This window comes from Tetrao urogallus (assembly GCF_951394365.1).
Source record: "Tetrao urogallus genome assembly, chromosome: 6".
Classification (NCBI taxonomy): domain Eukaryota; kingdom Metazoa; phylum Chordata; class Aves; order Galliformes; family Phasianidae; genus Tetrao; species Tetrao urogallus.
In genome coordinates this window covers 58,456,962-58,479,514 of record NC_136819.1, presented here as the reverse complement: position 1 = coordinate 58,479,514, position 22,553 = coordinate 58,456,962, and the positions used below count along the sequence as shown (strand labels likewise).

Genomic DNA, 22,553 nt, shown 5'->3' with positions numbered 1-22,553 from the left:
CGTGTGAAGCTGGAAAACGCAATCTCATTCCCAGTGGAACAGCCCCTGTGTTCCCCCTGCAGCCGGTGGGGAGGGCACTGGGATGGGAGGAGGGTGGAGAGAGCAGCCCGGTGCTGGGCCTGGCTGTGTGCCTGCCGTGAGGGCAGGCTTTGGTCTGCAGTCAGAAACCACAGAAAGAGAAAGTAAAAGTTCCCTTTTTTGGTTCAGGGATTGCTGAGGGATGGGGATGTGGTGCTGCTTATGAGTGCCCTATGTGTTCCTGTCCCATCGCTGCCCTGCTGGGGAGGTTTTCCCTGCCCAGCAGACAACCTAGAAGGTATGTGAATGCAATTCAGCATGCTGCATATCAGCAGCTGATTGGTATGGGGCGAATTGCAAGGGGAGGTTCAGGCTGGATGTTAGGAAAGGGACTTGAGTAGGGACAGCTTTGAAGCTCTTCCTTCCAGGCTCAGCTATGACCCAGAATCAAAGTACAGCTTTGAGCTGTACTTGGAGCTCCCAGATCTGTTTGCAGGCTCCCATCACTGCGGTGAAATGGCTTTGCCCCCACTTGAGCAGCTCCCCAGGCCAGTTCTGACCCACCAATCACATGGAGCTCAGAGCAGATGAAGTCCCTGCTTCTCCCATGGAGAAAGGACTGAAGAGCATTCTCCAGTCCAGTGATGGTCCCCCTGGGCTTCTCTTTCCTGGACACCCCAAAATACCATTGCCTGGATAGGAACCCCCAAGAATCCAGAGCAACGAGAGCCCGGTGATGGAAATGTTCTACAACTCTCTACAACTGCCTGAAGGGAGGTGGTAGCGAGGTGGGGATCAGCCTCTTCTTGCATTTGACAGCGATAGGATGAGAGGTGATGGCCTCACATTGTACCGGGGGAGGGTCAGGTTGGATATTAGGAAGCATTCCTTCTCTGAAAAAGCAGTGCTGCAGTGGCACAGCTGCCCAGCAGTGGTGGGGTCACCGTCCCTGGAGGTGTTCCAGATGTGGCACTGAGGGATGTGGGCAGTGGGCAGGGTGGGCTGGTTGGGGTTGGGTATCTTGGAGGTCTTCTCCAATCAGCCGCTGCTGAGCAATCATCCCGTGTAGCTGCAGACAGACAGAAGCTCTTTGCCATCACGCCATCACTGTGTGATTAGAGATGATGCTTTCCATCTGCTTTTTTCTTAAGCTGTTTCCCTGTGGGCGCCTCGTGCTGCTCTGTAGGTTCTCTCCCTGTATCCTGGGCTGCAGGCAGGATGCACTGCTGCTGCTGGGCACGTGGGAGAGGAAAAGCAAACAGAGCTGCAAGCAGGAAGGCTTTTTTCCCATGCCTCTGCATTTCCTGCCCCAGCAGCGCTGCGGGTGTCCCAGAAATGGAGAGTTGTTGTGGTGGGGAAAAGCTGCTGTCCTTATAAGGTTCTTCCTCGTATTCTTCACTGGTTGTGCGTTCGTACCTCGGAGAGTGGTGGTCAATGGCTTGGTGTCCAGACGGAGATCATGATCAGATCATCCCAGGCTGGATGTGGCTCTGGGCAGCCTGGGCTGCTGGTTGGTGACCTGCACACAGCAGAGGGTTGGAGCTGGATGAGCATCGTGCTCCTTTGCAACCCAGGCCGTTCTATGATGAGTGACAGCTGATGTGCCCTGCTTGTCCCAGCCTTCGCCTGCAACCCGAGCCATGCTGCTGGTGGCATTTGGGAGCAGCACGGTGTGAGCTGGGCGAGGTGTCACCCCTGGCTGTCTAGACACTGAATATGACCCTACCTTATTTATTTATTTATTTATTTATTTATTTTGCTTCTCTTTATAAACTGATCTCTCCCCCAGTACAGAATGTCCTCTGCCTTCTGAAGTATTTGTAATATTTCCACGCCCTCGGATGCCAAAAAAACTTCTATAAAAAGCTGCTATTTCTGCAAAAGTGAAGCCTGTTGGTCCTCCCGGGGCTCTGCCCAGCCCCATTAGCACATAGAGTGCTGCTGGCTGCCTTGGGAAAGGCACGGGGCAGAGCTGGGGATGTGGGACAGCCACCCCTCTGCCCATAGCTGGGGTGCACCATCCCTGGAGGTGCCTGAGGCCACGGATGGGGTGGATAAGCTGGGGGGCACCCATGTGGACTGGATGATCGTGGAATCCCCTTCCAACCCGACCCATGCCGTGATTTTAGGATTTAAACTATTTTTTTCTTCCTTTATGCCCGGCTCGAAAACAAAGCAGCATTTCTCCTAAAATATCGAGACCAATTCAGGGTTTTGCACACGAGCAGCTGGGGGAAGCAGCCCTCCCCCAGCACAGTGCTGGGATGCTGGGCAGCACTGCGGGGATGCTCGGAGCCATCGCTCCCATCCCAGCCCCTGGGCAGGGTTTGCTGCTGCCTTCTGCTACCGCCAGCAGAGGTTTGGCAGTAGCACAGCTATTTCTAAATATGTCTAGGGGATGGGTGTGGAAGGAAATCTTACCATTTAGAGAGCCTGCCAAATTGCAGTGGACTCAGCTTTTTAAATCGCAAAGGCCGAGTGCGCCGCTGCCAACTTCTTCATTTTTTTCACTCTTTTTATTGCTCTCCTGTATGCGTCTGCTGTGTTCACGTAGAGTCTGAATGCACCCCAGGACCAAAATAACGACACGTAGTCCCAAAGTGACCAAAATGGAACAAACTCTTCCCCCCCCCCCTTTCTCCTCCCCATCCCTGTCCCCATCTTGCTGTGGAGCAGCGTCAGGCTGTATGTCACCGTGTGAGTCAGTGGATTTTTTCATCCTTACTCTTCTGTTGACAGAGCCCCTTTAAATAGACGTCCATCCCAAAGCCATGAGGAGCTGCTGGCAACCCAGCTCCACGCCTGTTCTCTCTTTATGGCCCGATGCTGAGGCTCTAAGTGGATTTATTCTCTTGTTTGTGGCGCTTAATCGAATGAGTTTAATTTGACTTCAGCAACTTCAGGGAAAGGCTCAAAGTGCTGTCTGGGCTCCAAAAGGCATCCGGATAACGGGAGGCTGGGGATTTCATCCCACTCATGGAAAAATCATCCAAACATACAGCGTTTGGCTCCTCCTGTCTCTCCTTTTTTATTCGCCTTACACTAACGCTGGGTTCCATCAGTGCTGTCTCCTTCCTCTTCCACCTCTCCCTTAGAGGCACCTCCAGTCCAGTGCAACCTGGTTTTGACTCTGGGCACCACTCAGCGTCAATAATTTGGCAGATGACAGCAAGCTGTTAGGAGGTGTCAACCTGGCTGAGGGTGGGAAGGCCCTACAGAGGGATCTGGAAGGGCTGTCAGTGTGCTGAGGCCAATGGATGAGGTTCAATGAGACAAGGAGCTGAGTCCTGCACTTGGGTATTGGAGTCCCCATCCCTGGAGGTGCTTCAGAGCCGTGGAGGTGCAGCACTGAGGGATGTGGGCAGTGGGCATGGTGGGCTGGGGTTGGGCTTGGGGGATCTTTTCCAACGTCAGTGATTCTATGATCCCATGATCAGGTCTCCCAGGCACACCATTTTTAGGTGGTTTTGCGCTTCTCTGCTCCAGCAGCGCATCGTTCATCCAGCTCTCAGGTTTTCCATATGGAATTTTGGAAGGCAGAGCCCATGCCAGGGTGAGCCCTGGTTTTGCTCTGCAGCACATCAGGTGGCTCACGGGATGTCCTGACCGACCTGCTGGCCCATGACTGTAACACAGAGCTTGGCTTTGGCCCAGATAAATATTTAAACAGCCAGGCAGCTGAAGAACCCATAATAAAATGTTCTGAATGTGCTATGGGTGAGGAGCTGCTCCATGGTCAGATGCTGCAGCACCACAGCACAGCCACACTCTTATCTGCAGGCGTTCCCAATGCTATGCGCTGCTTTTTATTTTTTTATTGCCTTGGGTTTGTTTTGCAGAGCTTTATCTTGAATGAGTTAAAGATAAGGATAATACCTGGTTCTGTCGACTCACGGCGGCAGACAGAATTTGCTGATTCCCTCCCAAAAAATGTAGCTTGAAATCTGAAATGGGAGGGACGTGGGTTTTGAGGTCTCGTTTCTCTAGGAATCGTCGTGTCGGAGTGCAAAGGCTGTAATTTTTATGAGTCATTGGTTCGAGGCATTGGTTATCCAGTGCAGAAATATCCCACTTCAAAACACATGTCCTAGCTGAGGGCAACTGGATGAGCATTAAAGCGAGGATTTCCCCTAAACGTTGCGTCTGCTGCAAGGAAAATGATGGAGTTTTCAGTGTTTCAAGAGTAAGGTTAACCTTAAGCTGTATGGATTTTAGGCAGCCAGAATTGGAGTGGAAAAGGGAACAGTAACTTCTTTGGAGGGTTTGATCTCTTGGCATGTCAAAACCGGATACTGGATGTGTTGCAGTGGACAGCACTGGTAGTTGGTGGAGGGCTGGACTAGATGATAGCAGAGGTCTTTTCCAACCCTAACGATTCTGTGATTCTAAGTAGTGTGATTTCCCATAATTTTAGATTTGGGGGAAGCTGATGTATCCTGAGACAGTGCTTCCACTGGGTGATGCCAGCTTGGATGGACACAAAGGAGCAAAATCCTTCTTCCGTGCCAAAACCCGTGGGTTTTGTTCCTGCCTCTGCTTTCCCACAGCTGCAGTGCACCTTGGTGTTAAGGATGCAGCGTCTGCGTGGTTTGCTTGATGGATTTGGTCCAAAAATGGTGTGAATTTGGAATTTTACCGCCATCAGAGTGGCTGTTTTCCTTCAAAGCCAGTTTTCCAGGAGCAGTCAGTGCACTGTTCTGCGGAGAAGGAGGATTTTTCATCCCAGCTCTGCTGCTCATCTCTGGGCAGGAGATAAATGGGCACAGCTGGGCCGGGTGGGCTGTGTTTGGGCTGGAGCAGAAAGGAGAGATTCCAGGGGAATGAAAGGCCAAGAGTTTGTCTGCATCAGCACAGCGCAGCCACGGATGGGATCTCCATAGGCAGCACCCAGCAGGATGGGCCGCTTCCAGCCGCGCCGCTGAGGGAATAGCTGAGATTTCACACGCTTGCACAACATGCAGAAATTGAAATGCTAAATGGATCGTGATCATTTACAGTAATTTCAAGCAGACTTCGCCACCGCCATCTGTCTTGTGTGTACAGACAAGGAGTCTCTCTTTAAGCAAACACAGTCCCTGCAGATGGTAACAAAAGCAGAAATTGGAGAGCAAACATTGCACCGCTCGGAGGTCAGCACTGCAGCTCTGCGGGACCAGGACTCAGGGGGGGCTGAAATGGGGGGAGATGCGGATGGGGTTTGCTTGGCTTTGAGGCTGCAGTCCCCATCTGGGGAGATGTTTTGCCCCAGAGGAACATCTCCAGCGGATGGCTTTCTGCAGGCACAGTGTGACCTATCCAACAGCACGACCTGCCATTGGATTTCCAGTTTTTCACACCGCTTTAAAGACGTATCTCTTGCCTTTATGGCCAGAAAATGGGCTGGCGCCCTCAGCAGCTCCCTGTCCTGCTTTCCAACTAACTGGAGCACCACCATCTGCAAACCCTTATACCCTGGACAGTCTCTGCTTTAGCTACAGTAACTAAACACCGCATTTGCCAAGCCTGTCTCTATTCAAAACACGCTTGAGGAGCCTTTGTAAACTTATTAATCACAGGCAGTGTCAAGCGTTTTTTTCCTCCAGTAGTTTACTGAAAGATTGAGAAGCACAACCAGCAAAGTGCTCAAAGTTGCTTTTCTTTTTTTGCTTTTCCTTTGGCTTTGGGGTCGGAGAAGCAGACGGCGGTGCTCACTCACTGCCTGCATGCTGCACACTTACAGCAAGCTTCACTTTTGCTCTCCCCATTGCAGCCCAAATGCCTGCAGTTGGCTTTGGGAGGGTTGTGAGATGACGGCGTGTCCAGCAGCTGGCCGTTGGGGTGAAATTTGGGATTTATCTCTGTAAAACGTGCCCAGCCACAAAGGGGCTCTTGCATGCCAAGGATGCTCCGCTGTGCCTCGTGGCGCTGCGCGGCTTTGAAGCAGCTGCTGAAAACTCACAGCATCCTTTGTAATCCGAAGAGAGCGTCACGAACAACTGAGGAACTATAAAAAGTCACTTTGAAATCAGATGGTCAAGCGTTGGGCCGTCTCCAGCAGATTGCTTTCAGGAGCAGAGCTTGGCCTGCAGCCCTTCTCTTGGCCTCTTTGAATGGTTTCAGCTGAGCGGCAGCATCAGTTGCTAATGCACCATAAATAAACAGCCGAGTATAAACCTTGCTAGCAAAATACCAGGGGAACTCCTCATTTTAGGCACTGCTGCAAGTCATCCTGTGCTCGTGACCCCAGTTATCCCAGCAGATTTTTTCTTAATGAGATAAGCTGGAGGCGAGAGGAGCGAATCGGAAGAGCTGTCTGTATTCCCGCATCGGGCGTTTGTTGGGAGGAATGGTTGAAGCACTGAGTGATGGTGAAACCTGAGTGGGTGCAGGGAGGGAGCTCAGTGCCATGGGTGGTGTTTGTGTCGTAATAATGAATCAGGGTGCACTTTAATTAATTAAAGCTGTGTTAGTGGATGGTTTGAGGGTGGGACACCCATAGAGTGGGAGATTCTGGCCATAGTATGGAAGATTCTGCTCAGAGAAGTTGTGGATGCCCATCCCTGGAGGTGCTCAAAGGCCAGATTGAATGGAGCTTGATTTACTGGTCGGCAAGCAGCCTGTGGCATTGGGGTTGGAACTGGATGATCTTCGAGGTCCCTTCCAATGTTCTATGATTCTATGGGTAACGTGGAGGTGCTGGGTTAAGGGGTGCTGGGTCTGGATGTCACCAAGGACAACCACAGCCCGGGTGTGGGTGGAAGCAGAGGTTGTACAGATAGCATTGTGGCCCCACAGCGCTCACCATGTCTGCAAGCAGGGCAGCAAAGTCTCAGAGCAGGACACAGCCTGCCAGACAAGCCATGCTGTAATAAGGCTACAAAATAAAGTCATTTTTGGAACGTGCTGTTTATGATGGCAGCCGTTCCCTGGCAAATGTGGACATAGCAACCACACAGGGGCTGGGGCAGACTGCATGACAGCAGTGCCAGGGCCTCGCCACTCTAATCATGAAGAACGTCTTCCTTAGATCCAATCTGAACCTACATTTTAGTTTTTAAATGTTCCCAGGTCTTTGTCCTCAGGGCTGCTCTCTGCTCATTGCCCAGCCTGTATTTGTGCTTGGGATGGCCCCAAGCATTGCACTAAGCCTTGTTGAACTTCCCAGTCCTGTCCACGTCCCTCTGGATGGCATCCCTTCCTTCTGTCATGTCAGCTGCACCGCTCAGCTTGGCGTCATCCGCTGTGGGTGCACCTGGTCCCACTATCCGTGTCATTAATACTGGTTTTTGTATGAAACCCCCAGGGGAGACCACTCATCAGCAGCCCCCTCCTGTTTGCATTGTGCATGGGAAGTGCAGTGTTTGGCCCCAGTGCTGTGTGAGCTCTCCAACCATAAGAAAGGTGTTTGTTCCAGACAGGCTTGATCTCGACTTCATTTTTAGCCTCTGCAAAACAGGAAAATCAGCCCAGGTATTTCGAGTTACTGGATGTGGTTCCTTAAGGAAGGATTTTCTCTGCTTTCCCCATTTTTTTTCATCTTGCCTTTGTTAAAATGGTCCATTATTGCCCAGCAGTGGTGGGCCACCATCCCTGGAGGTGTTCAGTGGAGATGTAGCACTGAGGGATGTGGGCACTGGGCACAGTGGGATGGGCTGGGGTTGGGCTTGGGGATCTCGGAGGTCTTTTCCAACCTTAATGATTGTACAAATTTCTCCCCAGACATCAGGCATCCAGAGGAGCTCTCTCTTCTGAGGAAACCCAGAGATCCATCGAAGAAAAAAAAGAAGAAACTGGATGATCAATGTGACGACGAAGCCTTTGAGCTGGAGGGCCCACTGATCACACCAGGGTCGGGTGAGCCTGAGCGTGCGCACTTTGCAGGGCTGCACGTATGGGGAGCAGGGACGAAGAGGCAGCTAGACAACGAAATGGGAGCATATAGAGGGAAAAATGTGTAGTGGCATTGATCTGACCTAAGTCCTTACGGTCTGTGCAAGAAATGGGCCCCACATGATTTCCATGAGCTCCCTACACTGGTGAGCGGTCACGCCGGCACAGATCAGTGCCTGGGGCAGAGGTGTGTAGGGAGGCAGAACAAGGCCAGGCTTTATAAAATAAAAAAAGCAACCAAGCGTGACCACATCAATGCACAGATTGTGTTACTGAGATGTTTTCTTACCCTAGTAAGAAAGAAGCCAAATGGAAAATCATTCCTAATTTCACATTCCAGGTGTGTTTTAGGCAGTGCCACTGCTCTAAACCTTATTTATGGCCCAGCAGAAGCAGCCTTGTTATTAATTGCATTAGAGCTCCCTCCTGCAAAGGGTGTAGTTATGGATTGGGATGGTACAAAGCTCTCGTGGCGGGGGGGGGGTTCTTGCTGCTGTGGGATTTTGCCAGCCTGTCTCACAGAGCATCGCTAACAAAGCAGCACCGCTAACGGAGCAGCACCGCTTGCCACAAGCAGCACATGGATGCGGGGTGTTTGCCAGCAGAGGGTTGTTCTGGCTCTGCTCCACGGGGCTGGGATGAGGGAGGCTGCGAGTGGGAGCACTTAACCCTGGTGGAGTCACAGAGGCAGCCGTGGTGCTGCATGCCTGCAGGCAGGCGAGACGTGGCTGGCAGCCAGCGCTGTGGGTTTCAAGTCCTGCACGAGAGGGATGCAGGGCAGCAGGCTGTGAGAACCCAGTGCCTCGGGGTTCAGTCGATTGGTATTAATTGCCTTTGAATTAAGCGAGGTGAGAGCGAAGGTCGCAGCAGCGTGGTCAATGCTGGCGGTGCTCACCTCTGCAAGCAGGGTTGGCATCTCCACCTGGGGACAGGCAGCGTGGACTGGCTTTGTATCCAAAGAGAAATACTCCTTTTTTTTCCCCCTCCTTTGTCACTCATTCTTTTCTAAATCACTGAACAATCCTTCTGGACGTTTCCTCTCCCATCTGGAGGAGATCTCCCTGTGTCTTTCAAGGCTCCAGCCAATGCTCATTGTCATTTGGCACTTCCATCAGGAGAGGCACTCAGCAGCCTTTCCGACAGGCAGTGTTTGCAGGGAGCATCTCTGTTAGATTAATTCCAAGCCCTTGGCCCTACTTGTGGGAAACGTATGCAGAAGACACTTTTTAATTTAAATTATTTATTACTCTTGCAGTGAGTCACTTTGAACTGTCTGCTCGGTTTGTCTTTCTCGTACTGCATCTGTGAATGCAAGGATTTTTGCTGCAGGTTTAATTGCTGCAGTTACCTGTGATGTTTAGGTCCCATTAGTTTGACATCGTCTTCTTAATCTGAATAAACTCTTGTCAGTGTTGTTCCAACGCCTGTCTGTGCGCTGGATGCTCATGTAAAATGAGTTGGCACTTCATGATCTGCTTATTTCAGTGCACATAGATTCAGTTTTTGTCACCGAGGATGTCTGGCAGCACAGCCAGCTTAAGCCTCTGCAGGGCTCATAATAAGCCTTGCCCTACAGTCTCCATTGAATCATAGAGTCATTCAGGTTGGAAAAGACCTGTAAGACACCAACGCCAGCCCATCCCCACCATGCCCACTAAGCCACGTCCCCCAGCGCCGCATCTGGAGTCCTGTATTCGCTTACAAAGAAGTGAGTGCTAAAAGCATCCTTGGCTTTCCGAGGCTTTCTTATCTTCATTCCCATTTCCCTTACTACCAGGCAGTTTACAGTTGCATTTCTAAACTATTCAGGTTTCCTTGCCGTGGCATTGGCTGTGTTTGGTACGATGCCATTGACCAGCCTAAAGCATCAAGGCTAATTGTGGGGGCGATCCCATCAAAGCTGCATGAGTTTGGCTGACTGATGTCAGCTGTGTTGTTCTCCACAGAAGGGTCTATCAGACGCCCTATCATTCCAGATCAGACTGCTGGGACCAGATTTATGCATCTGATTCCATTCTGTCCTAAAACTGGGAAAACCCGATGGCGTCCTGCATCGTTACAAAGCGCTTGGAATAATTCATAGAATCATAGGATCATAGGGTTGAAAAGGACCACAGTGATCATCTAGTTTCAACTCCCCTGTATAATTCTTCAGTGTTCTCTGAAATTTTGTAACACTCTTCAAAATGGCTGGAGATACAGAAGATATTTCGCCTATCTGGACGCGGGTTCCCAAAATGCAGACCACGGGTGTTGTGTGTGATCATTCACATCTTTCCTGCATGATGGATTCGGACCATCCCTGTGGCTCAGCCTTCCTAGAACTGTAGAATCACCAAGGCTGGGAAAGACCTCCAAGATCATCCAGTCCAACCATCCACCAATAGTTCCCCATTAAACCACGTCGCTTAGTACAACACTTATATGTTTCTTGAACACCTCCAGGCACGGTGACTCCAACACCTCCCTGGGGCCTCCAGGGAGGCAATGCTTTGTAAGGTAGATTTGGAGTGCATTGAATGGCACGTCTGAGCAGTATGAATATGGAACTGGATTCCATAAGGACACAACTCGTTTCCAGAAGGCCAAGTATTGGTCCTCCTGAGTGATGCACACATTTATTCCCAGCAAACGACGTTGAGCTCATTGCCTGATTTCATAAGCAGTGGAGTCACTGACATTAGGACGCGCTCAATGAACATCCATTACGCTCAAAATATGAATTTTATACTCTTAACATAAAAATCAATGCTCCTTTGAGATCAATGGGGACGATTTAGCTCTCAGCTATTTTGGGTATGAGATGCCAAGTCGGGTCAGCTTTCTTCTCTAGGTAATTAGTAATTTTAAAAGGCTTTTTTTTTCCCCAACGTGGAGCTGTATGAGCTGTAAAACTTCAAAGCGTCTGGGAGTAATGCATGCTTTGGGATTGGTTTTGCACCAAATAGCACCACTTGCTCGGCGTATTAATATCAAATTGGCCACATAAGCAAGCTTCTCTGCCCGTGAAATGCCACATTTCGGTGCCTGGCCATTTCTTGTAACACGAGCAAAAGAGCTGGAGTCACTCGGGTTACTTTGCCTGCCGGCTCAGCTGGCACTGCTGCAAACACTCGGAAAAACCAGAGCTTTTGGTGCAAGTTGTGTACCAAGAGAACTTCTGGGTGGCTTTGCAAGCGTCTGACGTGTCGGTACAAAACAAGTGTGCAGGGTGCTGTACTTGGGGCAGCACGGGAGCACGCATCGCACGGCCGCATCGCTGGAGGAGCCTCCCCTGCAGTAAATCAGGGTGAAAACACGGCGGTTTCGGGTCTGCGTTGAGCAGTGATGGTTGCCAAAACCATGGGGTCATCTGGGTTGAAAAAGACCTTGGAGATCACCGAGTCCGACCGCTGAGCTGAGCGATCGCAGCAGTGGGGTGTGGGAAACTCAGAGAATCCTCATCTCGAGCGGTTCGGCGTAACCCCTGGTTTGGCAAACGCACCTGAAACGCCTCCCCTGACTTTAAGTGCAATCAGTGTAACGAGGGGAGTCTCAGCCACAGGCCAGCTCCGCACTGGGGTCGGGTGGCTCAGCCTCACGCGTGCTACTCAGCCCTCTTAACCCACACTTGTATTTCCAGCTCTCCTCCTTCCCTGCCGACCCGGTGACTTTCTCTCGCCTTCTCACTTCCCTCCTTTCTTTCCCTCTCCATAGGCACCGATATTCTTTACATCGGCCCCGTCAAAGGTGAGCTCCACCTCCTTAGGACTTTTGTGTTCTGCCTCTGGTCTCTCTGGCCGTGCCCTTAGTTTATTTTCCTGCTCCTCTAAAACCTTTGACTTCCAAAATCTTTAAGCTCCAGGTAACACCGGTAAGTGGGGGGTGGCCCAGGGAGACCCGCGGGTTTTCCCACGGATTCGGCTCGGGAATGGCTTTTCCATCAGTTTCGCTCTTGGAGAAGAAAGAGAGAGAGAGAGAGAGAGAGGTTGGGGCAGCTTGTCATGGGAAAACAAGCAGCGCAGTGTTTTCCAGCTGCGGAACAAAATGGTAAAAAAGAAAAAGGGAAGGTTTGACATCCGCTGGCTTCGGTTTTGTGTCTGAATTGGTTTTGTGTGGAGCTGGGCTTGGCCGCCAGCTCACAGCCGGCCTTTCTTCCTCTCGCTGGTAGGAAACATCTATTCCAGCCCAGGACTGTACAGTAAAACCATGACGCCGACTTACGACGCTCACGACGGCAGCCCCTTGTCCCCCACGTCCGCATGGTTTGGGGACAGCGCCTTGTCGGAGGGCAACCCGGGCATCCTGGCCGTCAGCCAGCCCGTCACCTCCCCCGAGTCCCTAGCAAAGCTGTACAAGCCGCAGGCGCTCCTCGACAAAGCCAAGATCAACCAAGGGTGAGTCCACCACTTGTTTGTCTTCTCTCGTCGCGATCTCGCGGGAGCTCTCTGTGTGTGCTACCCCTTGCTGATGATTTGCAGGTGGTTGGATTCGTCCCGATCCCTCATGGAGCAGGAGGTGAAGGAAAACGAGGCTTTGCTGCTCCGGTTCAAGTATTACAGCTTTTTCGACCTGAATCCAAAGGTAAGGAGTTAGTTTCTTGGCTTGCACCTTGCAGGCAAACGGTTTGGGCGAAGGATGCCTGTGTCTCCAGAGTGCATTTGTGCTGGTAAATATTCCACCACATTGCAAATGGGTGCTTGCATCAAGGGCAGGTGTGCATGCTGCCGTGCCCTGGGATGAAAGGCATTGCAGGGACTGCTTTGTGGCTGTGAGCCTTGTCCACCCCGGGCTGAAGGGAGCATTGAGAAAGGGTAATCAGACGAGGGTGTGTTGTGCCCAGAGCGAGGGAGGTGGCGGGTCTTGCTGTGGCACCTCTCTTATGAGCTGCGCTGTTTCTCCCTGTGCGCAGTACGACGCCATCAGGATCAACCAGCTGTACGAGCAGTCCAAGTGGGCCATCCTGCTGGAGGAGATCGAGTGCACGGAGGAGGAGATGATGATGTTTGCAGCGCTGCAGGTAGGAGATGGCCCCCAACGCTTGGTTTGGTCAAGCTTCATTTTGTGGCTCTTGTAGACCGCTCTGTTGATGGATTGCTTGGGATTCCTGTGCTGATAGGAGTTGGACTGCTTCTGTCTCCTGTCCCACTTATTGGGCAGTTAGCATGGTGGCTGCTGTTACTCCTTATGAAGAGGAATGTAGCCTTCTTTTCCCAAACATGTTTATGTCTGCCTGGACTTGTCGCTTTGCCCCGTTTGACAAAGCCAAGTGTAAGGACAGTAAGTTCCTGAGCTGCACATTGCTGGCATGCTGCCCCCCAAACAGCTGGTGGTAATCTGTGGGTTTCCTGGAACGACGTATTTATCTGCTTTATGAAGTCCTTGGTGTGATTTGGCATAAATACTACACCTGCTATTGACTTCTGTGGGACGGACAGTGGGCAATTTCCTATGTGTGGTCTGGCGCTCCTCGTTGCTGGAGGATGTAGGAGCATCCCCAGAGGGAGCCCGAGTCTGCTCTTAGGGCCCCTCCCAGGAAGAAAACGGTGAAAACAAAAATATAAAGATTGAGCCTAACTCTGTCAGCAGCCCACGTTGGGCTGTGCTTAGTGCTTGGAGTGAGGTTTCACTGCATTTTTGTAAAAACAACGTGAGACAAGAGAGGCTGTGGATGCCCCATCCCTGCAGGCATTCAAGGCCAGGCTGGATGTGGCTTTGGGCAGCCTGGTCTGGTGGTTGGCGACCCTGCACACAGCAGGGGGTTGGAGCTGGGTGAGTTCCTTTGCAACCCAGGCCATGCTGTGATTCTGTGATGGGAGATCTTTGTGCACGTTGCAGCCTCATCACAACAGTTGGGCCGTTTCAGCAAAAGTTTGTGCATCCAAAAATGCTGAGCGGTTGTCACTGGAAGAACACGGTGTGGTGCACGTCCTGGTGGATGAGGGAAGAGCAGTGGGTGCAGGCCGCCTTTGCTCACGCAGCCATGCCTTGCCTTTCAGTACCACATCAACAAGCTGTCCATCATGTCATCAGAAAACCACCTGAACAACAGTGACAAGGACGTGGACGAGGTGGATGCTGCGCTCTCCGACCTGGAAATCACCTTGGAAGGTGGCAAAACGTCGACAATTCTGGTAAGGGCTGTGGGCACGGGGCCGTACACATCCCCTCCTTGCCTCTTGCAAGCAAGGATCACTGTTCTGAGCATCCATCCTGCCTTATTTCCTTCGTCTCCCTTTTTTTTCTGTTGCCTGCAGCCCAGTGGAGCAACACGTTTGGGCGTGATGATCCTTTTTTCCAACCTTAATGACCCTACGGTTGTGATGCAGAGCATAGAGCCCAATAGTACTTTCATATTTTGAAGTAGAACTGCCACCCTCAGCCTGCAGAGATTGGCAGGGAGAGCAGCATCACTGGGATGCAGCAGAAATAGTGGGTTCAGTGGTTGGCAACCCTGCACATAGCAGGGGGTTGAAACTAGATGGTCACTGTGGTCCTTATCAAACCAGGTCATTCTGTGATTCTATGATCGAAATAGGGCCTGGTTGTCAGAGCCAAGAGACCGTTCACAATTTCTTTGCAAAGCAGAGCTGAAGCACAGCACTGAGGAGCAATCCTCACCAGACAGGAGTGAAGAAGGCAATGATTCGTCAAAAAAAAATCCATCCTTTTCTCTACCGGTTGCTCCCAGTAGCCATTTCCAGATGCATTCGAGTAATTGAATACGGATAATGGGCAATTAGTGGATTGTTTGTTTAGATTCTGCATTTTTTTTCCCCCGTTGTATCTGTAAACAGCATTGCTCACTGCAGACAGGAAGTAAACTGTCCCGCTGCTGGAAACTGCTGCAGCGCTGTTTGTGCTCCGTGTCGTTTGAAAACCCTTTGGTTGGAGCTCGTGGGAACTGGAAATGCCATTCAGCGTGACAGCGCTCAGCAGGAATCCCATAAAAACCATCGAATATTGCCCTCTGCTTTCCAGGCAGCACTCCCATGCAGTAGATGCTCTGTGTGCTTCCTCCCCCAGCACTGGAAGTGACCGTTTGGTGGTCGGATCTGGGTGACCTTTGAGGTCCCTTCCATCGCAGCCCGTTCTACGATCCTCTCCTTTATATTTTCAGGGTGACATCACTTCCATCCCGGAGCTTGCTGACTACATTAAAGTATTCAAGTAAGTACTGCTGGGAAGAGGTGGTAGCAATGAATAATTCATGGTCCTGCTGCCTCCTGTCCATTTCTTCCCCTCCTGACTCCAGATTTTACTGTGTTACCATGCATGGAAACCGCAGAGCCGTTACCCTGCAGTTTGCAGCACCTGGGCGCCGTGGCTGTTAACACATTTTGCTTTCTCCAGCACTCAGCACAGCCACTGGGTATTATTCCACGTTGTTCCCAACCATCCCATTTGATCCTGAAGTTCTTAAACGTCAACCCCTGTGCATGTCCCTGCGCTCAGGATTTATGGGTTTTGTTCATTCTGCTGCAACGTGGATGCCTGGGAATGGCAGCAGCTGGACGTTGGCTGGTGCTGTGGCAGCTTCCAGTGTTTTGCAGTTCTCTGCAGCAGCACAGGTTATGGTGAACGTTCTGGAAAATGAATAAACCCAACGGGAGTTGACAGGATAGGTACAGGGGCAGAAAAGTGATGGCAGTGGAATAGCTCCATAATGAGCCCCTCTGTTGTAATTGTCTCTGCTCCAACTGGGGCAAAGCCGCAGGACTGGAGCCCGCGCCATGCTTCAGGGTGGGTGGTTTTCCCCTGAAAGCAAACCATCGCACAAAAACCTTACTGTTTGCTTTGACGTGCTCGTTTGCCAATAAAATCAGGCACAGCTCTAATTGCTAACTGCTCGCCAGTTGGAGTGTCAGTTGTCAGGGAGGGAGGAGGTGTTGCTGGTTCACTCCGCTGAGTCGGTGCAATCTCTGAGAACTGCAGCTTGGATAAACTTCCAAAACTCCATTAAGGCACCAGTGGTCAGATTGGGTGCTGGGCACCTCACTGCTGCTGCATGCACATTTCTGCCAGCCCAACTTCTACATCTCCTTCGGTGCTGCAGTGGCACAGCTGCCCAGCAGTGGTGGGGTCACCATCCCTGGGGGTATTCCAGAGCCGTGGGGATGTGGTACTGAGGGATGTGGGCACTGGGCATGGTGGGGTGAGCTGAACTGGGTGATCTTTTCTAGCCCTAATGATCCTGTGATTGCAGGTGGTCATTTCGCAGCCCAATTTGCATCCCACCACCTGGTTAGCCCCGTGTTTGTAACGTCCCACACCCTGTCTCACAGGCCCAAGAAGCTGACCCTGAAAGGTTACAAGCCATACTGGTGCACCTTCAAAGATACCTCCATCTCCTGCTACAAAAGCAAAGAGGAAGCCAACGGAACTCCTGCCCACCAGATGAACTTGAGAGGTAGGAGCAGCATTCACACACTTGCGTGGCATTCCAGTGGTCATCTGCCACTGCAGCACCTTGCTTTTCCACTTGTGTTCCTAGCGTGCCATCCTGGGTGTGGATAAACGTGTGAAAAGGAGAAAGTGGCTGGGCTGGTGTGTGCTGAGATGTCTACCACATGGCCCACGACCCCGTTAGGTGCTGCCAGCTCCCCAGTAGCATATCTGTTTGCCACTCACCTCTCAGGCTGGACCATTTTTTGGCTGCAGAGTGAAGTCAGAGTGAAAAAGGTTCTTGCAAGCCCAGGGAGACAGCCTGGGGAAGAGAAGGCTCCAAGGAGACTTCATTGTGACCAGGCTGGACGGGGTCCTGGGCAGCCTGAACTGGTGGGAGGGGCAGCCAGCCCACAGCAGGGTGTGGAACTGGATGGGCTTTAAGGTGCCTCCTAACCCAAACTGTTTTATAATTATGGGGTGCTGTGATTCTGTGACCTTGGCCATCCCCATTCACCACCCATGTTGGCACAGTGGCTCGTAGCATTTCTTGAACACCCAAAGTGGGATGCTCATAGCACTAAACATCGCAGTGCACCCACACAGAACAGCACATGGGTGTTCAGGACCTGGCCAGTCACATTTTCCTGCACCTTTGTGAAAATCTGGGGACCAAGTGGTGTTTACCATTAGATCAAGGCCAAGGTGTGGGAGGTGAGTCCTGGGGGAACCTGTCAGCTTCAGTCTCTCTGCTTTCCATTTTCCCTTCACTGGGAAGAGGAGCTAGATGATCTTATAGGTCGTTTCCAGCCTTGTGATTCTATGATTCTAATATAGCTGTGTGCCACAGTTTGTGTCCCTGTGATGCTGTCCCATTGGATGATGCATTGTGAGATCTGCAATTTGGCAGCACCTAGCTGGAATGCTTTGCCTTTTCTTGTCCATTTTCCTTGTTTTCTCCGTGTTAGAACGTCCTTCTGAACAGTGGCTCCCATTGCAGGTTGTGAAGTCACTCCCGACGTGAACATCTCTGGTCAGAAGTTTAACATCAAGCTTCTGATCCCCGTTGCAGAGGGAATGAATGAAATCTGGCTGCGCTGTGACAACGTAAGTCTGTCCCCTCGTCCATATGGGTGACAGCACCCATCTCCTCTGCTCGGGTCCATCCCGTGGCCACCGCTTGGTTTCTGCTCAGCTGTGCAGGCAGGAAGGCTGTCGGGTGCTTGAGGGGGGTGGGCTGATGCCTCGTCCCCAGCTGACAGCCACGCTCTCCCTGTGCCACAGGAGAGGCAGTACGCCAGCTGGATGGCCGCCTGCCGCCTCGCCTCCAAGGGCAAGACGATGGCGGACAGCTCGTACAGCATGGAGGTGCAGAACATCCTCTCCTTCCTGAAGATGCAACACCTCAACCCGGACCCGCAGCTGATCCCGGAGCAGATCACAACAGACATCAACCCCGAGTGCCTGGTGTCCCCGCGCTACCTGAAGAAGTACAAGAGCAAGCAGGTAGGGCCGGCCGCGGGGCCGTGGGGTGGTGTGTTGGGATGCACCCTACTAAAACACAGCACCCGCTGAGATCTGTGCTCCGGCGTCAGGGAATGGCACCCACCACCATAATGACACTTTGTAGGTTGAGTGCACGTCAGCAGCGGTGCCCGTCCCTCGGTTGAGCTGTGTTCACCCCAAAAGGATGCTGCAGCTCAGCCACGCAGGATCCCGGTGCTGGCACCACAACCTGCACTGGGCTGTGCAGGAGCCCTCAGGATGAGCGGAGCTGCAGTTGCTTGCAGTGCTTTGTGCAGACTTGGCTGTACTGCGGTTTGCATATTTCTCTCTTTGCTTTCCCCCTCCTTCCAAATGCCAGTCCTTGAAACATTGCTTCATTTTACATCGCCACGACTTGTGCTTGAACTCGGCGCTGCATTCAGTCCGTGCATGACAGAGCTGATCTGTTTCGTGATGGAAAAAAACGCATGGCTTTCTGAAAGACATTACACTCCAGTTCAGCAGCAGAAATAAGGAAGGCATTGCTCTGTGGCCTCTCACTGACATGAATGGCTCTGCAGCCCGAGTTCTTGGGCTGTGGCTGCGTTCGACCTCTGCAAGCCAAGAAGAAGGCTGCAACTGAGAGAAGCAGGAAAAATATAACTTTTTATTGGCACAGCACGATGATTTCCTGGCAGTGGAGTTATATTTTATATAGCCCTTGTTCTTCTTCTGAATGAGCCTTTATATCCATTTGGATGGTGGAGAGGCTGCATAAATATCCAGCTTTGACATACAGCACCTTCCAGGCTCCGGCTCAGTAAAATGGGGGCACCTGGAAAAATAGTAGGATAGAACTTACTTAGTGTGCAGGCATCCTTGCTATGGAAATCAACCACAGGGCATGGCCCCATGGGGACAGTGGGCATCAGAATGGGAGAGCTGGAGAGATAGGGGCAGTTTCAAAGGCTGTTTGCTAGGAAGGACGGACGGACGGACGGATAGATGGATGGATGGATGGATGGATGGATGGATGGATGGATGGATGGATGGATGGATGGATAGAGGAGGGAATGCAAGGAATTTGGCTGAGGGTCCCCTTGTGCCCTGGCATAAGGAAGAGGATATTGAAAATGGGAGTTGGCATCCGGCCTTGTGAGATGATTTATGGATGTGGCAGCCCCAAACCTGCTTAGGCTTTGGTTTTTTCCATGTGCTGTTGCAGCAGTGTAGGGCTGGCATGCTATGTCTGGGGAGCATCAAATCTGAAACGCAAAAGATAGCTCAGGAGAGACCTCACTGCTCTCCACAACCCTGTGAAAGGAGATGGTAGTGAGGTGGGCTCAGCCTTTACTCCCAGGTAATGGCAATGGGATGAGAGGTGATGGTCTCAAGTTGTGCCGGGGGAGTTTTCAGGTTAGGTATAAGGAAGCATTTATTTTCCAGAAGAGTGGTTGGACAGTGGCACAGCTGCCCAGGAGAGGTGGGATCACTGTCCCTGGAGGTGTTCCAGGGCTGTGGAGATGTGGCACTGAGGGACGTGGGCAGTGGGCACGGTGAGGTGAGCTGGGGATCTCAGAGGTCTTTTCCAGACTGAATGATCCTGTGAATCTGTCTTCATCCCTTCTCCTGCCTTCCTCAGATAAAAGCAACTCAAGGCCCTCTCCATACAAATAAATAGAGCTGAGTTTGCACAGTGGCGAGGAGAGGAGGGGGTGAAGGGCATTTCTCCAAGCAGAGCCATTCCCACAGCAGTTGGCACCAGTGTTGACCCGGCTCACCTGTCCCTTCCCCACACTTCCCTTCACTTTAGCTGCTTTTCTGCCTACAGAGTCATGCATGGGTTTGTTGTTTGTTTGGTTTGGTTTGTTTTTTTTTTTTTTTGCTTGAACTTTGATTTGCAGATGATTTGCACTTTTTCTTTGCTTTGTTGCCATATTTCTGATCGCTTTTTTTTCTTTCTGCCTCCTTTTTTTTTTCGCCTTGCCATCTACAGCCAGGCTATGTAAGAGACTTGGTAAGTGACAGCGACCATCCAACTAAGCTGAAAAAAAACCCCACTAAAATAGTTTAGAACCCTTTTGGTTTTGAAAACAGCAATGGAAACACTAACACAGCCCATCCTCCCTGAGAAATTCCAGCCCTGTTTGTTTTTTTGCAATGGTCCCTGGTGATTTATGCTGCACAAGTGGAAACCCTACACCAGAAATCTGCCCTGCTGCTTGCTCACATCCTGCGTCTTCGATGAAATGAGCCCGAGTGCCCTCTGCCTTCAGGCAGGTCGGAGCTGGATTTGCTTTGTGTGTCGGGAGATGTTAAGCAAAAGCAGCTCCATCAGCTGGGCTCCCACTCATTGAGCACCAAACAGCAGAAATATATCCTTGGGATAGAAACGGCCATTTCTTTGCCTTGCTGACCCATACTGTTCCCAATGGGGTGAGCGCGGTGCCGGGAGGGCTGCTGTGAGCCCAGTGCCTGATGCTGATGTCTCGCTGCATAGCTCACGGCGCGGATCTTGGAGGCCCACCAGAACGTCGCCCAGATGAGCCTCATCGAGGCCAAGATGCGTTTCATCCAAGCTTGGCAGTCGCTGCCCGAATTCGGCATCACGCACTTCATTGCCAGGTCGGTGGGCGTGCGGAGCTGGGTGAGAGCATGGGGCCACGTTGTGTAGGCAGCATCGTACTGGGACTGGGGTTGGAATCCTTGGGTTGAGTTAGCTGCTGAATATAAGACATTAGCCTTTGGTTCCTAATCCCTCACTGTGCTGTAGGTTCCAGGGGGGGAAGAAAGAGGAGCTGATCGGCATCGCCTACAACCGGCTCATCCGCATGGACGCCAGCACGGGTGATGCCATCAAAACGTGGCGATTCAGCAACATGAAGCAGTGGAACGTGAACTGGGAGATCAAAATGGTGAGTGGGCAGAGCCCAGGTGTGTGCCGTGCACAGATGTGCGCCATGTCCAGATGTGTGCCTTGCCCAGCTGTGTGCCATGTCCAGATGTGCACACTGCAGTTTCAGTGCCATCTGCTCATTATTTCACACGTGTAGGCTTCTTCCTCACTTTCGTTGCATGGGAAAGTGATTGCTTTCCATTTTCTCTGGGCAGCCTGGTCGTCTGGTTGACGACCCTGCACGTAGCAGGGGCATTGAAACTAGATGATCACTGTGGTCCTTTTCAACCCAGGCCATTCTATGATTCTATGATTCTTGAGCTAATTGTTAAAGCATTGAGAGGTTTTGTTGCTGTTTCCCAAAATGCATGCATTGGGGTTTTTGCATTACCAGCAAGCAGCTCAGTGCTATCATCCACTGTGTGGAATGGGCAACAGAAGGAGAAGAAGTAAACAGCCATGGGTTGAGATAAAGGCATTTTAGTAAGACAGAATAGGAAGGGGAAATAATGGTAATGACAGTAAAATGTATATCTATATTTATAAAACAAGTGATGCGCAGTGCAGTTGCTCACCACCAACTGACCGATCCCTCACCCTTTTTGGGGATCCTTATGAAAATGCATTTTATCTGTGGCACAGCTTGGTTGTCTGCTGATTAATTTGTGAGCGCTCCTGTGTGGAGCCAGGAGTTGGATTCAGTGACACCTATGATGTCACTGGGATACGTGGAGATGTGGCCCTGGGGGGCACAGCCAGTGGGCATAGTGGGATGGGTGGGGTTGGGTTGGGTTGGGTTGGGTTGAGTTGAGTTGAGTTGGGTTGGGTTCGGTTGGGTTGGCTTGAGTTGAGTTGTGTTGGGTTGGGTTGAGTTGAGTTGAGTTTGGTTGGGTTGGGTTCGGTTGAGTTGTGTTGGGTTGGGTTGAGTTGAGTTGTGTTGGGTTGGGTTGAGTTGACTTGGGTTCGGTTGAGTTTGGTTGGGTTGGGTTGGGTTGGGGATCTCAGAGGTCTTTTCTAACCATAATGATTCAGTGATTCTAATCAGTGGTGAAACGCTGCCCTCCCCCCACGCCATAGGTGACGGTGGAGTTCGCCGACGACGTGCGGGTGTCCTTCATCTGCACAGAGGTGGATTGCAAAGTGGTGCACGAGTTCATTGGTGGTTACATCTTCCTGTCAACGCGAGCGAAGGACCAGAATGAGAGCTTGGACGAGGAGATGTTCTACAAACTGACCAGCGGCTGGGTGTGAGCCCCATGTACTGTAAGCCAAGAGGAAACCCCGTGGCCGTATTAATATTTAACTTTAAGAAGCTGTTATTTGAAATATGCTGCTTAATAAAGTAAGCTTGAAATGTATCTTTTTTTTTTTTTTTTTTAATCATGAACATTTTTGCATTACCAGACCAGTTAATCTGTGTGCACTAATGAGCACTTCTGTTAATTTGCTATAACGAGACCGTGCCTGGGCCAGGTGATGCTGCCTGCAGCCTTACTCCAGAACATGCCTGCAGCTGGGATAGGATTTGACTTAAAGAGCCAAATTTCCGAGAGAACTCTAAGCCATCTTCTTTAAAAGCCATCCGGGGCTTAAACGATATGAAGTCTATTTATCATGTTTAATGCATGAGTGTTTTATTTCCTTTTTTTTTTGTGTTTTCTTGTTGTATTTTTTTTTTATTATTATTCTGTACATTTGACCTGTTTGGAAGTTGTCCTCCCCATATGTAGAGTTCCAATCTCCTTTCACACTACATGCACCAGGACTGCTACGGGTGCCTGACGTTCTTCTGAAGATATGTGGCCTTAAAGATGACCTTCTGTTAGTTTGTTATAGCTTGGATTTATGTGTTAACTTTCCTTTTTTGATAATCATTTATATTGTCTTTTTATTTTATTTTATTTTATTTTTACACCGTATT

General features: G+C 51.0%; 1 protein-coding gene across 2 annotated transcripts in view; it reads left to right on the top strand.

Moving 5' to 3' along the window:
* Positions 1–21,883, top strand: part of FERMT2 (FERM domain containing kindlin 2) — a gene marked incomplete at both ends in the record, with an annotated part of 35,231 nt that extends 13,348 nt beyond the window's left edge. Inside the window, 13 exons of one of the 2 annotated variants that reach the window (XM_079537310.1) lie at positions 7,717–7,851; positions 12,038–12,263; positions 12,348–12,450; positions 12,779–12,886; positions 13,866–14,000; positions 14,987–15,036; positions 16,152–16,276; positions 17,252–17,358; positions 17,536–17,757; positions 19,733–19,753; positions 20,237–20,361; positions 20,510–20,651; positions 21,710–21,883. In XM_079537310.1, coding sequence (XP_079393436.1) covers positions 7,717–7,851; positions 12,038–12,263; positions 12,348–12,450; positions 12,779–12,886; positions 13,866–14,000; positions 14,987–15,036; positions 16,152–16,276; positions 17,252–17,358; positions 17,536–17,757; positions 19,733–19,753; positions 20,237–20,361; positions 20,510–20,651; positions 21,710–21,883 — 1,673 coding nt within the window. The remainder of the gene's footprint in view (positions 1–7,716; positions 7,852–12,037; positions 12,264–12,347; positions 12,451–12,778; positions 12,887–13,865; positions 14,001–14,986; positions 15,037–16,151; positions 16,277–17,251; positions 17,359–17,535; positions 17,758–19,732; positions 19,754–20,236; positions 20,362–20,509; positions 20,652–21,709) is intronic. The other variant, XM_079537311.1, reaches the window with a different exon arrangement.
* Between the last annotated feature and the right edge of the window lie 670 nt (positions 21,884–22,553).